Below are 16,226 nucleotides of genomic sequence, written 5' to 3'. Positions count from 1 at the left end.
CTTTGAGTTCCTGTATTTCCCATTCATTGAGAATATGACCGTAGAAAGTTGATTTTACTCTCTGGATCTCACTTTTCCCCATCTGTATAATGGTGCTAATAATACCCTACATAGCTTATAGTACGGTTCTATGGCAAACGATTTTTTAAATTATAAAATATTATACAAATGTGAGCTATTATTCCTACTGTCACAATGATAATTATTATCAACAATCACCCCTTACTAATTTCTATGATTTCTTTGGAAACTACTTTTTTATTTGCTTTCAGTTCCTCCCTGATCAAACTTTCCATATTCTACAGCTCACAATCAGAATCACAGACCATCATAGCTACAAAGCACCTCCTCATATAAATTACCTGATTAAAAAAATCATCTTTATGAAATTCCCAAAAAGGGTTCTCATTGTCTTGAATACTTTCAATGATGGGGAGCTCTTTACTTCTTGAGGTTCCCAATTTACTTTTGGATAACTCTAATTTTGTCTCACTTATAAAAGGACAGAATTCAGCTTTTGTATATTTTCCACTCCTTTCTCCTAATATTTGCAACTTAGGAACAAATAGCATAAGCCTAGTACTTTTTCCATAAGATAGAATGTCAAATATTAGAGGTAATGCACTTGGAGTCAAAAGAATTTGTTTGCTTCCACTTTCAGGCATTTATAAGGCTGTGTGGCCATGAACAAATCACCTAATCATTTTTTTCAGTCTCCATTATCTCTGTAAAATAGGCATTATAAAAGCTTCTACCCCACAAGATTGTGGTGAGAACAAATAAAATACCACTTGTAAAGTGCTATGCAAATATTAGCTATTATTATTAAATACTTAAAGCAGCTATCTGCCTCTCATCCCCAGTCTTTACAAAGCATTGTCTTTAATTCTGCTTAAATGTTATAAGGACTGTCAGAAACTCACCAGTCATGGAATTAAACTCAGAGCTCCCTTGAGTTCTATATAGTCTTGCCCTTTAGTCCATTTCAGGGAACCCAGAGGGACCCAGATATTTGACTGTGACTGTACATGAGGTGCTAGAAAATAAGCCTCTTTGTCCTATAAAGGAACCAAGTTTGGCACACAAACCATATATTACAATCAGTGCCTGCTAGAAAACAGGTGGTGAGCTTTAGAAGTGATGAAATCTGGAAGACATCTGGAAGCAGTTCCCCAGCACTGACTGCCATAAAAGATATCCCAGTTTCAACTCGAGGTCAGAGAATAATAGCTGACATTTATATAGTATTTTTAAAATTTGCAAACCATTTTTACACATCATCACAACTTTAACAGGAACAGGGCTTAGGTATTATTATCCCCTTTTTACAGATAAGGAAAATGAGTTTTAGAGACAGTAAAGGACTTACCCAGGTTTATATAACAAGTAAATATCAGAAGCAGACTCCCAACCCAGGCAGGTCCCTCTTAACATGAACTCCAGCCCTGTTCTATAGGCACACTACCTCTCATGTCAGAACCTCACAAAGGTATGTTGTAATGAATTAAAATGATGAGAAGGAAATCCACAGAGCAGGATTCTAGCTCTGGCTCTGTCACTAACTTTTTCGGTGATATAATTTGCAGAGTAATGATAACATTAAAGTATCTAGGGACACCCATTTCCCCAAGGTGGGAGAAAGGCCCTGGTCTGGAACATCGTAACTAGAGCAATTACCTACATTTTTAAATGTCCCAAACTATGTCTAGGGACCCATTGGTACAATACTCCTTATTTAGTTCTAGTATTGAGTAAGTAATCCTTCTATGCTTCGATTTCCCGATGAATTTGTATGTGACCTCAGCCCCTCTTGGAGTTCCAAATTAGGTATCATAGAATGTTAGCATTAGAAGGAATTTTAGAGATCCTAAACTTGGCGGCACAATTATGAGTTCAAATCTCACCTTTGCTTAACCACTCTCCACATCAGCTTCCTTCTCTGCATAAAGAAAAGTTAGATTTAAACTAAATCTTTGATCTCCCTCATAATCGCTCTATATATGATCCAAAAACCACATTAAATGAGTTTATATATCACAGACATTTGGCATTGCTGAGCTAGGAGTTATAGGGGCTGAATTAAAACCCTAGCTCTAATACTTATCACTTATGTGATCTTAAAGCCACATCACTGAGGTCTATGAATCTCAGGCTTTTATCCTATTAAATGAAGATTCTTCAAGTTTTAAGGCCCTTTCTAGATCATTTCTCTCTAGGATAAACAGAATTTTCTCGTATTTAAGATAAATTATCTTTGATCTTTTAATTGTATTAGCCTCAAAATGAGCCAGTGGCATTATTACATTGTTTTCACTATTGTATGAAACAAATCAGAAAACAATTATATTTTCCTGATGTTTCCTAGGCACTTGTTGAATATGTGATTTGTAGATACTAAATCTCTATTGAATCTTAATTCCACTGTTTGATAGCTATGTGACTGTGAACTGTTTGCTCATCTATTAAGTCGACATAGCAATTGTAGGATCTCACTTCCAAAATTCTTTTAACAATGGGAATAAAATGTATTAAATGCTTTCTAAACATTAAAGTGCTTTCAAGGATAAATGTCATTATATTGTGCATTAAAACATGAAGTATAATGTCAGTTACTGTAACTGTTGCTTTGCTTTTCTAGTTCTCAGTTTTCTTCTTTATATAATTAAAGGATTGACCTATATCAGAAGTTCCTATAATTTTTTTTTTTTATGTGTGTGTGTGTGTGTGTGTGTGTGTGTGTGTGTGTGTGTGTGTGTCATGGACCCTTTTAGTAGTCCAGTAAAGCCTACAGACCTTCTCAGAATCAGATTCTTAAATGACTAAGGTAGAATACATAAAATTCCATATTGAATACAGGCATAAAAATATATTTTTTTTCCTAAGGCTGGGGTTAAGTGACTTGCCCAGGGTCACACAGCTAGGAAGTGTTAAGTGTCCGAGATCATATTTGAACTCGGTTCCTCCTGAATTCAAGGCTGGTGCTCTATCTACTGCGCCACCTAGCTGTCCCCATAAAAACATTTTTAAAAAACAAATTTATAGACGCCAGGTTAAGAAGCCCTAGTCTAGAAATGATGTCTAAATACCTTGCAGTTTTAAGTACTATTATTTTATATCCAGAACAACCATAGTTAGTGATTTTCAATGTATTCTAATTATGGAAAAGCATGACAATATGATGCTTTTGAAAACCAGAAAAAGGAATTTATTTTTCTAAAGGTCATGCTTATAGTAATTAGCAAAACCAGAATAAGAACACAAATTTCCTTATTCCAAACTCAAAGTTCTTTCCACTAGATCTCATTCAGGCCATGTCCTGTTCTTATTAAGTGTTGTTGTTGTTCAGTCATTTTAGTCATGCCCAACCCTTTGTAATGCCTTTTGTGGTTTTATTGAAAAGATGTTGGAGTGATTTTCTCCAGCTGATTTTACAGATAAGGAAATTGAGGCAAAAAAGAATTAAGTGACTTGCCAGGATCACACATTGAGAAAAGATTTGGGAAAACTGGGACACTGATGCATTGTTGGTGGAGTTGTGAAAGAATCCGGCCATTCTGGAGAGCAATCTGGAATTATGCCCAAAAAAGTTATCAAAATGTGCATACCCTTTGACCCAGTAGTGCTACCACTGCGCTTATATCCCAAGGAAATATTTGTTTGTGGCAGCCCTTTTTATATAGTCACTATAGACTAGAAACTGGAAATTGAATGGATGCCCATCAATTGGAGAATGGTTGGGTAAATTATGGTATATGAATGTTATGGAATATTATTTCTGTAAGAAATGACCAATACAGAGAGGCTTGGAGAGACTTATATGAACTGATGCTGAGTGAAATGAGCAGAACTAGGAAATCATAATACACTTCAACAACAATACTGTATGAGGATGTATTCTGATAGAAGTGGATATCTTCAACAAAGAGAAGATCTAACTCAGATCCAATTGATCAGTGATGGACAGAATCAGCTATACCCAGAGAAGGAACACTGGGAAATGAGTGTAAACTGTTAGCATTTTTGTTTTTCTTCCCAGGTCATTTTTACCTTCTGAATCCAATTCTTCCTTTGCACAACAACAAAAAAATTCGGTTCTGCACACATAAATTGTATCTAGGATATACTATAACATATTTAATACATATGGGAATGCCTGCCATCTAGAGGAGGGGGTGGAGGGAAGGAGGGGAAAATTCAGAACAGAACTGAGTGCAAGGGATAATGTAAAAAATTGCCCATGCATATGTACTGTCAAAAAAATGTTATAATTATAAAATTAATTTAAAAAATTGAAGGACAAAAAAAAGAAGATTGTTAGGCTTGGAAGAACTAAGATGTAAAGAATTCTTTCATTACTTTGCCATTCACATGAATTTCATATCCTTTTCTTTTCTTTTTCCCACTGTGACTCTCCAATATGGAAGATACATAATGGAGTGTGTGTTCTTTATTAGTGGTAGTACAATAAAACCTTACACATGTGCTATAGATGGAGTCTAAATGCAGAAATCTTCATAAATACCCCCATAGTATTTCTGTTGGTTTGCCTTGATCACTCCAACTCTTACTTGCTCACTCCAGCAATTTAAGTGTAAGACCTTACATTCATAGGTCTAAGTTTCAAGAGCTATAACTACTTCACTATTTTAAAACTTGCTCAGGATCCTAAGAGTAAACCTGTTAAAAGGAAATATACTTCCCCCACTAACCAATATAGCTCCTAAGACCTGTCCAAAGTATTTTCTAACTATACAATCAACCATTCACAATAAAGATTCATTTAGAACTTGAACATTTACTTAATAAGATAAAATCATTAATAACATTAGAAACACATTTAAATAAATAATAAATTATATCCCAATACACACATAAACCCAAATCACACTTCCCCACCAATGAACTAAATAGACATGGTAAAGAGTGAAGACACAAGTTTAACAAAAAATATATATAAGGGAAGAAAACTCATACTTAGCATGTCACAATTCTAGATTGTGATCTAGAGATAAGGGATTTCAAAGAAAAAGATATGAAGAAATGTGGAGGACAACCTGTGTCCAGATATGAAAATGGAAAATGGAGTGTTATATGTGGGGAACAGTAAGAATGTCAGCTTGCTTTTGTAGGAAATCTTGACCAGGTCTTTCTAGAACCCTGATTAATATCCATTTGCTGTTATCTCAAAGCTCTTTTCCCCTCTGCTGATTTCAAATTTATCCCATATATATCTTCTTTATACATAGTTGTTATAAGTATTATCTCCCTCTCATAGACTCCTGTCTTGATTCATAGACTTTGTTTTGACAATTACCAAAGCAATCACAGGCTAATGCAGCTTCTAATTTCTAGGGATAAAAGCATTCTCCAGGAGAAGGGCCATTATTCCTGTGACCTGAAGAGACCTTCAATTAATTTAGGCTGTTGTTAGCAGCACTTGAGATGAGCTTTACTGAGGGGGATGGAGTAAGGCAATTGGCTTACAACTAGTTTTACATCAAATATCTTGATTTTGATTTAGATATTTTCTATAATTCTCAGTAAATGTAAAACTGGTGCTATTAACACAGAATGTTCATTGTAAGCTAAATATGGAAAGATAGATTGGAGCCAAATTTTAAAATGCTTTAGGTGATGAAGTTTTTAATCTTTCCCTAAAGGTAATATGGAATCACTAAAATTTCTTAAGTAATCAATCATTCAATCAATAAATATTTATTAAGCATCTTCTACATGCTTGAGATTGATAGTTTATGGGAACACAAAGCAAAAATGACAGTCATTGCTTTCTAAGAGTTTATATTTCCTTGGAGGAGACTGTAGATCATGCATAATCAGACCTGTACTTTAGAAATATCAGTTTGGCAGGTTTGTGGAAGAGGAATCAGGAACAAGTGAAACTGAAAAATAATTAATCTTCTGTAATTGTAAGGATTCTTCGAATCAGATTGGATAAGTATTAAAAAGTATAAAGGGGAAAACACATAAAAACAAAGCTTGAGGTGGAAATGAGTTGAAAAATAAAATTTGAGTTATTACTTTATTAGCAAGAAATATAAAAGCAAAATATACACCACTAAGAGAATATTTTCCTTTCTGTGAGTTTCCTCAATGCATTCTTCACCTCCTTATTTCTCAGACTATAGATCAGGGGGTTCAGCATGGGAATTACTGTAGTATAAAACACTGAGGATACTTTTTCCTGGGCCAGGTTGCTATTGGAAGCAGGTTTGAGATACATGAACATAAGGGACCCATAAAGCACAGTGACAGCCATGAGATGGGAACTACAAGTACTAAAGGCTTTTGACCTGCCCTCTTTAGAGTTGATGCGGAGGATGCTGGAGAGAATGAAAGCATAAGAAATTATGATTGTAAGGCTGGTCGCTACCATGTTGAATCCACCAATAATAAAAATCAAGAGCTCATCTAGATAAGTACTAGAGCAGGAGAGTCTGATGAGGGGAACAATGTCACAGAAGTAATGACTGATTACATTTGACCCACAGAATGGCAGCCTCAATATACATCCTGTGTGTATCACTGCATCAGTGAAGCCAACAGAGAACACAGCAAGAACAAGCAAGGAGCAGACCCGAGGGGACATGATGATGTTGTACAATAGGGGGCTACAGATGGCAATATAGCGATCATAAGCCATGGCTGCCAGCATGTAGCACTCAGAAATAACAAAAATGCAGAAGAAAAAGAGTTGAGTCATGCACCTAGGATAAGAGATAGTTTTATCTTTGAATAAGAATCCTACTAACATTTGGGGGGTAATGACAGAGGAATAACAGACATCTAAAACAGACAAACTGCTGAGGAAATAGTACATGGGAGTATGGAGATGAGAACTAAGTCTAATCAGTATAATCATGCCCAGATTCCCCACCACTGTGACCACATAGATGCCTAAGAATATGAAAAAGAGGGGCAGCTGAAGTTCTGGCTCATCTGTTAGTCCTACAAGAATAAACATAGTTACTTCAGACTGGTTTCCTCTTCCCATTTTCTATGAAGAAACCTGTAGAAATGAGGAGAAAGAATAACATTAGAGAGGTACAGAACTCTTCCCCTTTTTCTTAGTTGCTTTTCCTCAAAGGAAGGTAAAAATGACTGGGAAACTCTGAATTCTGACCTCTCCAATCTTGCCAGTTCTCTACCCCACCCCTGGCTCATGCCTAATGATTTTATTTCATTTAGGCAGAATTGGCCTTAGAAACAAAGAGACAAAAATTGCTAGAAAAAAAATAAGAAAATGGTGAGCAGAAAGTAAATATAAACCATCATCTCACATAATTACAACAAGTTCTAAATAGGTACATGACTTAGACATAAATCATGATATATAAATAGATTAGAAAGCAATAAATTACATTTCAGAACTATGGATAGAAGATTTCATGACAACAAAGGGATCACAGAAAATAAAATGGACAATTCTGATTAAACAAAATTTAAAAGTTTTTGCACAAATAAAATCAATACAGTTAAAATTATAAAGAACATGAATAACCAGGGAGAAAATCTTTGTAGGAAGTTTCTCTGATTAAGTTCTGAGAGCCAAGATACATGATGAATTGATTTAAATATATAGAAATAAAAGTTATTTTCTAATTGTAAAAGATGAAGGGATATGAATAACAGGAAGAAATTTTTTGTTTTAACAATAACAATATAAAATTCCTCAAATCATTATTAACTACAGAAATAAAAATAAAAGCAATTCTGAGGTTCCACTCCACACTCATGAGATTGGCAGTTAGCAAAAAAAGAGGAAAATTTTATATATATATAGGAGGGATTGTGATAAAACCTTAATGTGTTATTGATGGAATTATTAAATAGTCCAACTATTATGGAAAGCAATTTGTTACTTTGTCCAAAAAATTACTAAACTCTGCATACTCTATTACCAGAGATCTTAATACTAGGTCTTTCTCCCAAAGACATCAAGGAATGAGGAAAGGGTCTTATATGTATAAAATTATTTTACAAACTCTTTTGTGCTAACAAAGAACTATAAACTATGAAGGTGCCTATCAACTGAGAAATGGCTGAAGAAATTATGGTTTATTAATGTAAATATGATACTATTATACTATAAGAAATGATGAAGGGAATACTTTAAGAGAAAATTGGAACATCTTAAATGCTGAGTAAAATGAGCAAAAATAACAATGTATACACTATGCAATAACATTGTAATGACAAATAGATATGAAAGCCTTAAAAAAAAGTCTGATCAACATAATAACCACCATGATTTCAGATGATCAGAGATAAAGTATACCACCTAACTCCTGACAGAGAAGTGATAGATTTAAGATACAGAATGAGCTTCTTTTTTTTTTTTTTTTTGGACATAGCTATGGAGGAATTAGTTTTCTTTCACTTTACATATTTTTATATGGGTTTTGTTTATTTTTTCAGCATAAGAGAAAAGAGGTGGAAAACAGAGAAAACAGATTTTTATCCATTAAAAAAAAAAACTTTTTAAATTAAAAAAAAAAAAAAAAGAAATGAAGGGACTTCCTGTGTGGTGTGATTTTAGGGTCCCAGAAAGATTGTCTTGTCTCCATCTCATGTTTTCCCTTCTATTTTACTAGACTAGAAATCCCTTTGCCAGAAGACAAATGAGAACAAGTGAGATTAAATATTGATAAAGTTTAGCAGTCAAAGATACCTCTCAGTGACTTCCCTCACCTAACCTTCCTTTCTGAATCCACTGGTCACCCAGTTTCATGGTGTAGGCACTAAAATAACTTTTATCAATGCCAAGTAACTAGTTTGAGAATGTATTACTATCGAGGTCCTACAAGTCTTTATAACTAAGTAGGAGCAGGAGAGTTGGGGAAAAGTGGTACCCATGAGATTGTCTTCAAGAAAAAAAAACCAAGACTTGTTAGCAGGCTAGACAGCAAGAAGGGACCCTATTCCAACATTATAGAGGGCATTTCAATGATTCAGATGAGTGGGAGTCTGGCATTAAAGCCCAGATAAAGATTGAACAGAATACTAGCTACTCCAAGTAGACAATTCCATAAAGGGAAGAGAAGTCACCTTTTCCAGCTCAAAGTTCTCTGAGTCCCGACTGTGTCTATCCTGTCCCCTTAATCCAGTGCTATCTTAGCACAGGTCCTTCTCTACCTGAAAAGCCAAGAAATCCATATTTTCTTCTAAGTTCCACTCTGCTTCTATCTTCTAATATGGGGAAAGGATACAGTGTAAATTAATTCAGAAATAATAATAGTAATATAATAATGATAATTTATATTTGTATTATGCTTTGAAGTTTGCAAAGTATTTTGCTTGCATTGTTTTATTTTAATCTCACAGAATTCCAGTGATGTACAGGTATTAATAGACTCATTTTACATATCTGGCAACTGAGGCTTAGTAATGCTAAGTGATTTGCCCATAGTCATATAACCAGTGTCAGAGAGAGGACTTGAATTTAGATCTGACTCCAGCTCTCTTTTCCAGAACACAATGTTATAATTTCTCTTTTGTCCTTATTGCATATTGCATTATGCATAATTATGATCTCCCCTTATAAATTATAAATTCCCTAAGGGAAGTGACTGATTTGGGAGGGGGAGGGAAGGAAGAGGTAAGGGTTATATTTAGGGCAACTAACCATCCCCTTAGTTCGTAGTATTCAATACATGCTTGTTGATATAAATGAAAAGAACAAAAATCCCTCAGTGAATGCTGTGTATTTATCATACCCAAACTCAGTCCAAAAGAAGAAATGAGAAAATTTACCTCACTCCTTTTTTAGCAGGGCTGAGGAGTTATAAATGCAGAACATTGCATGTGCAATTAGACACAACTGATAGATTGATTAGTTTGCTAAACTGCTTCCCAATCCCCTTTCTTGTTATAGGCAACTATTATAAGTGACTTAATAAAGATACTGAGCAGAGGCCCTGTCTTAGAATCAGAAAGAACCTGGAATCAAGTCAAAGAAACACTGTAAAACTTGGGAAAAATCACCTACCTAACCCGAGAGTATCCACTTACATATAAAATAAACTAGATAATAATTGATGACCAAAATTCCATGGAAAGTCCAAGACAGAAAACTTAGGAGTAAATATGCTGTGAGAAACAGAGAAGATGGGCATAAAACATTTTGTGACTATAAAGCACTATGCAAATCTATTATTATAATGTGTAAGAGGATAATGCAAAGTTTATTGTATACAATTTAATAATAGAAAACTCACCTTCCTCTACCCTGGTGTGATAATAGAAATCTCCCTCCTTCTATCTTTTGTTTTAGTCACTCTGCAATCTCAAATTGTTCTTCATTGGTAAGCAAAAGTCTCATTTGTTCTTGGAATCCCGTCTTCTCCAAAATGCCTAAACACCTCTTTAACCACAGTAGCATCTTCCTGAGACACACTACAGTGAGCTCATGAATTCAATATTCTGTCTGGACATTTTAGATCTATAAATACCAAATCAGTTGGTCCCTAAGGTGTTTTCCATCTCCCGAGAACAAGCTGTGTTTGTGTAAAACAATGATTTCCCAAGCATTTTTTTTTTCAATGAGACAACTTCCTTTGAAAACAAGCAAAGCAAAAGATGTCACTCTGCCATCTAGTCCAGGATTATAAATCGGCTTTATATTCAGCATCAATGATTCAGAATAAATGAGAAAAAGAAATTCTTATTGACTGAAGTTTATAGAATCTAGACAAGAAAAATTTTTGGTTATTTTTAAAGGCAGGAGAAAGTCTTCCTCATACAATCCCACTACTTTACTTTTCTTCCCCTCCCCATGATGATATAAGAATAGTTGGCTTGAATCATAATACCTAGGTCAAATGATCATGGATTATAAAATCTAATCCTCTTATTGTACAGATAAAATAATGGAGGATTAGAGAAATTACTAGTTGATTGAAGTTGCTCATTTGAACCCGTGTCATCTAATTCCCAAGCCAGGACTTTTCTTACTATTCCATATTTTATGCCCCAGTTTGGGAGGATTTTTTTTTTAATCAGTGAGTGAAAATGTTATTGGCAATTATATGTGAATGACCAGATATCTGACTTCTCACAAACAGGATGGTGCAATGAAAAAAGAACAGGCGCTATTTTCAGAGAACCTGGGTTCAAGTTTTCCTTTTAGATTACTATCTCTGAGTTTGCTCAAATTTACTTTTCATGGGTCATATACAAAATGGACTACATAACATTTGAAGTCCCTTTCAGCTCTTTCTTAAAAATCAATGATCCTATAATTCAAAGGATTCTATATGTTGCCAGTTCTAGAGAACTGCTATTCTACAATCCATCAAAGATGATCCTGCTTCCTGTATCCTATTTCCTCTTAACTATACACTTCTAAAGAAAGGTTATTACATGGTACTAAGTTCAAAGAGGTCCTTCACCAAAATTCTGACTACCAGATCAAATGTATGGATACAACCAGTTCACAAAGCCATCTAATAAGGTGCAGGAGTATTATCAATGTTCAGGCAGGAAGCACCTTTATACATTAATGAAAGTAAAAGGCGTTTAAACACTGAAATAAGCTCTGGACACTGTGCAGGTATGAATGCAGCCTACTGACTTTCTTAGCTCTCATTTATTATGCTCTAAGGATCATAAAACTTTTCTTTCCACCCACTTTCACTTCTATATGTGCTGTCTCTTTCAATTAAAAGGTGAGCTCCTTGAAAGCAGACTGACTTATCTTTATTTGTATTTTGACTACTTAGCAAAGTGATTGTCATTTAATAAATGCTTAGTGAATACTTTTTTCATTCCTTTATTTTTATATTCATGATAGGTTATCTGTAATGATTTGCTTATCTCAGAACGATTTCTGCAATCCTATCCAGTGCTAGGGTACCATGGGATACCTATTACCTAGATGTAGAAATCAATTCTGGAAATACAAGTTATGCATAATATTTTGGGCAAAATATAACTAAGAAGACTAAAAGTGACTTTGGCATTCCTGAATTAAATTATCCATGTTGCTATTCCCCATCATTAACATAAGCAATTAAATTGACTGTAGTTAAAATAATTTATAGATATTCATAACAGGAATTCCTCCCACAGGGTATATAAATATTTATGAATGATTTACTATTTATCTTATCTGAACTGGTGTAGGATGTATGCAATGTAAGCAAAGGTACCAGGAAGTTCCTGAATCATATTGCCAAATGGGTAGAAGCATTATCCAGTTTCCACCAAAGAAAAGAGGTGGAAAAATTAAAGCAAAGAGTAACCTGGAGAAACTTTGGGGATGCAGTTTTCCTTAACGTCTTCAGGGATCGGTTTTTCCTTGGAATCTGGGAATCACGAAACTCTATTTTCTTGGATATAGCATAAGAATTGCTATATTTATATGTCAAAACCCTCAAGTGGTTTCCTGGTTGAGGTATTCCCTAAGGTATAGTAAACTGCTCTAGCTCAGTGCTTTGAAGAGATTCAGTGCTGCTATCAGGCAATGACTCAGAGCAATAAAGTAAGAACTAACCCAAGTTGATGATAAAGAAAAGAGATAGATAGATGATATAGATTTTCTTGTTCATTTTTTTCAGTCACATCCAACTCTGTGAGTTTTTCTTGGCACAATATACATACATGCAAACACACATGTATACATATGTACATATTATATTCATATTTAGAGGTATATACACAAATGTGTGTATGCATTATATTCATGTAGATGTTGATTTACAGTCTCAATTTCAAAATTTGACATTGGTCTCTTACATGTATCCAGGTAATCATTCTAGAACTGCAGCTCCAGGTCAGTAGCCAAAAACAAGACCATTGGAACTGTCCTCCATCAGAATTGATCATCCCATAATCTTATTGTTGCCATGTACAATCACTTCACTCAGCATACTCCAGGCCTTTCTGAATCATCCTGCTGGTTGTTTCTTACATAACAATAATATCCATAACATTCATATGCCATAACTTATTCAGGTCATTTCCCAATTGGATATCCACAGAGTTTCCAGTTCCTTGCCACTACAAAAGGGACTGCTAAATAGATATTTTTGCACAAGTGGGTTTTTTCCCTCTTTTATGATCTCTTTGGGATACAGCCCCAGTAGAGATATTGCTGATCAAAAGATATGCACAGTTTGATAGCCCTTTGGGCACAGTTCCAAGCATTTATTAAGCACCTACTATGTATAAGACACTAAGGCTATGTAAATGAAAAAGGAAAAGACCTTGAACAAAGGAAATGACCAAGCTCAAAAGAGCATACACAGAATCATAGTTATTTCTTAGAGTCAACAGAGCTTTTGGAAATCATCTAGTGCTATTCATACTCAAGAATTCAATGAATTTTAAAAGTGTGCATACAGACTGTTCTTGAAAATATTGCTACCTCCTCTAAGTTGCCATACTCCACTTCAGGTTGTCTAATTGTTGAGGAGGTGTGGGGAGAAGAGGTGGGCTTCCCTCACACCAAAGTAAAATAAGCCTCTACAATTTGTACCCATTGTTAGTACTACAGGGTCAAATAGAACAAAACCAATGTAAAAGAGCTGTATACTTGAAGACAGCTTAATTATGCCTTAACCTATTCCCACCAAGTCATCTCTTCTTTAGGATAAATATCTTCATGGAGAGAGCCATCTGTATCCAGAAAAAAAGATTGTGGAGACTCAATGTAGATCACAACACAGAATTTTCATCTTTATTATTATTTACTAGCTTTTTTTTTTCTCATTTTTTCCTTTTGATATTATTTTTCTTGTACAACATGATAAATGTTATTAATTTTATTAAAAATATAATTAATATCCTATGTGTTATTTTATTATTAAATATAGAAATATGTTTAGAAGAATTGTACTTGTTTAACATATATTGGATTACTTGCTGTCTAGGGGAGGGGAGAAGGGAGGGAAAATTTGGAATACAAGGTTTTGCAAGGGTGACTATTGAAAACTTTCTGTGTATACTTTAAAAATAAAAAGGCAATTGTTTTTATTTTAAAAGAAAGAAAAAAATTAATTTTCTCAGTTCCTTCAACTAATCTACATCTGGTATAATTTCAAGAGCCTTTATCGGGACTTCCGGCCAAGATGGCGGCGTGGAGGCAGACAGCTGCTTGAGCTCCTCGTTTTCTCTCAGAACTTACTTCATGACAAGCCTCTGACTTAATGCTTGACCCAGAAAGAAATCCACAAATTATCACCAAGAGAAGACATCCTTGAAAGTCGCCAGAAAAGGTCTGTGTTTGTTCGGGGGAGGGTCAATCAGACTGGGCGCAGACTGAGGGCAGACAGCCAGAGCAAGACAGGCAGCTCACACAGCTCAGACCGGAGGGGGAGGGGTGTGATCTCTGTCGTTTTTGTGAAAGGGCTTTTGCCCCAGTGTGGATGCTCCGTCTTGGCAGCAAGCCAGGAGAGGTGGAGAGGGTGTAAACACTGGAGGTGAAGATTAAAACCCCAGAAAGCCAGCGTCTCTCAGAGCCCGGCCACCCCCAACCCCCACCTGGACTGACTCGGTGCGTTCTCAGAGCCTCAGAGCGCAGACTCAGTACAGTCATTGCTGTTCTGTTAGTGGCTCTCTGCTGCCCTACCCCCAGTCTGTAGAGGAAGCCCATTAATACCATCCAGCCCTATCCCCCGCAAAACAGACCAATTGTTTCTCTTGTCAGTTTGTTTTCTTTGATTCCTACTCTGACAAAATGAACAAAAAATTCAAAAGGGCTCTAACCATTGACAGCTTCTGTGTGGAGAGGGAGCAGACTTCAAATGCTGAAGAGACTAGGAACAGAATGTCCCCAGATGTATCCCCTGGGAGGGATATAAGCTGCTCCTCAATACAAAAGAACCTCATAGAGGAAATCAAAAAGGCTCTCACAAGAGAGCTGGAAGAGAAATGGGAAAAGGAAAGGGAAGCTTGGCAAGAGAGCCTGGAGAAGTCATCCCATGCATTCAAAGACAGAGTGGATAAAGAAATCAAATCATTGAGAAACAAGATTAGTGAGCTGGAAAAGGTAAACAACTCCAAGGAAAACAGGATTAGAGAGCTGGAAAAAGAAATCAGCTCTCTAAAAAATACAATGGAAAAAAATTCCATAGAAGATAAAAACTCAATTGGACAATTACAAAGAGATATAAAAAAAGTGAGTGAAGAAAATACATCATTGAAAATTAGACTGGAACAAGTAGAAATGAATGACTCAAGGAGAAACCAAGAGGGAGTCAAGCAAAACCAGAGAAATGAGACAATTGAAAAGACTGTCAAGTACCTTACCAGAAAGACAACAGACCTGGAAAACAGATCCAGGAGAGACAATTTGAGAATAATCGGACTCCCTGAAAAATGGGAGGAAAAAAAGAGCTTGGACACCATTTTCGAGGAAATTATCAAAGAGAACTGCCCAGACGTTTTGGAAACAGAGGGTAAAATAGACATTGAGAAAATTCATCGATCACCTACTGAAAGGGACCCTAAAATCAAAACGCCAAGAAATATAGTGGCCAAGTTCAAGAACCATCAGACAAAGGAAAAGATATTGGAAGCTGCTAGAAAAAAACAATTCAGATATGGAGGATCCACAATAAGGATAACACAGGATCTAGCAGCGTCCACATTAAAAGAACGCAGGGCCTGGAACATGATATTCCGAAAGGCTAAGGAACTTGGTATGCAGCCAAGAGTGACTTACCCAGCAAGAATGAGCATCATTTTCCAGGGAAGAAGATGGACATTTAACGAAATAAATGAATTCCATCTATTTTTGATGAAAAAACCAGACCTACATAAAAGGTTTGATCTTCAAATACAGAACTCAAGAGACTTCTAAAAAAGGTAAAAAGAAATCTTGAGAACTATACTTCTGTCAAAAAAATATGTAAAGAACATATGTACAATTTGTCTTAGAAACTAGAGGTGGAAAGGAGATTATATCATAAAAAAGTATAAAGTGGTGGTACTACATCTCATGAAGAGGCAAAGATAACCTATTATATCTGAGAGAAAGAAAGGAGGGAGATGAACATAGCGTGTATCAATAGACATATTCGATTTATGGTGAAACTTCTTCCACTTCATTGAAAAGTGAAAGGGAAGGAGTAAGCTAAGGGGAAGGGAATACAGTAATTTCGAGGAAAAGGGATAAAATAAGGGGAGGATCTTTAAGGTGGGGGAGGGATCCTAAAAAGGGAGGGCTGTGAAAAGCAAGTGGTGTTTACCAGTTTAATACTGGATAG

At 35.5% G+C, this 16,226-nt stretch overlaps 1 protein-coding gene across 1 annotated transcript; it reads right to left on the bottom strand.

The window, feature by feature from the left end:
* Nucleotides 1-6,076: 6,076 nt before the first annotated feature.
* Nucleotides 6,077-7,012, bottom strand: OR8D4 (olfactory receptor family 8 subfamily D member 4). The gene has a single exon (XM_074297389.1). It carries the CDS (start codon nt 7,010-7,012, stop codon nt 6,077-6,079), a length of 936 nt encoding a protein of 311 aa, XP_074153490.1.
* Nucleotides 7,013-16,226: the final 9,214 nt, after the last annotated feature.

Source organism: Sminthopsis crassicaudata, chromosome 3, assembly GCF_048593235.1.
Source record: "Sminthopsis crassicaudata isolate SCR6 chromosome 3, ASM4859323v1, whole genome shotgun sequence".
Taxonomy (NCBI): domain Eukaryota; kingdom Metazoa; phylum Chordata; class Mammalia; order Dasyuromorphia; family Dasyuridae; genus Sminthopsis; species Sminthopsis crassicaudata.
Note: the sequence above shows the minus strand (reverse complement) of the source record. Positions and strands in the feature narration are given on the sequence as shown.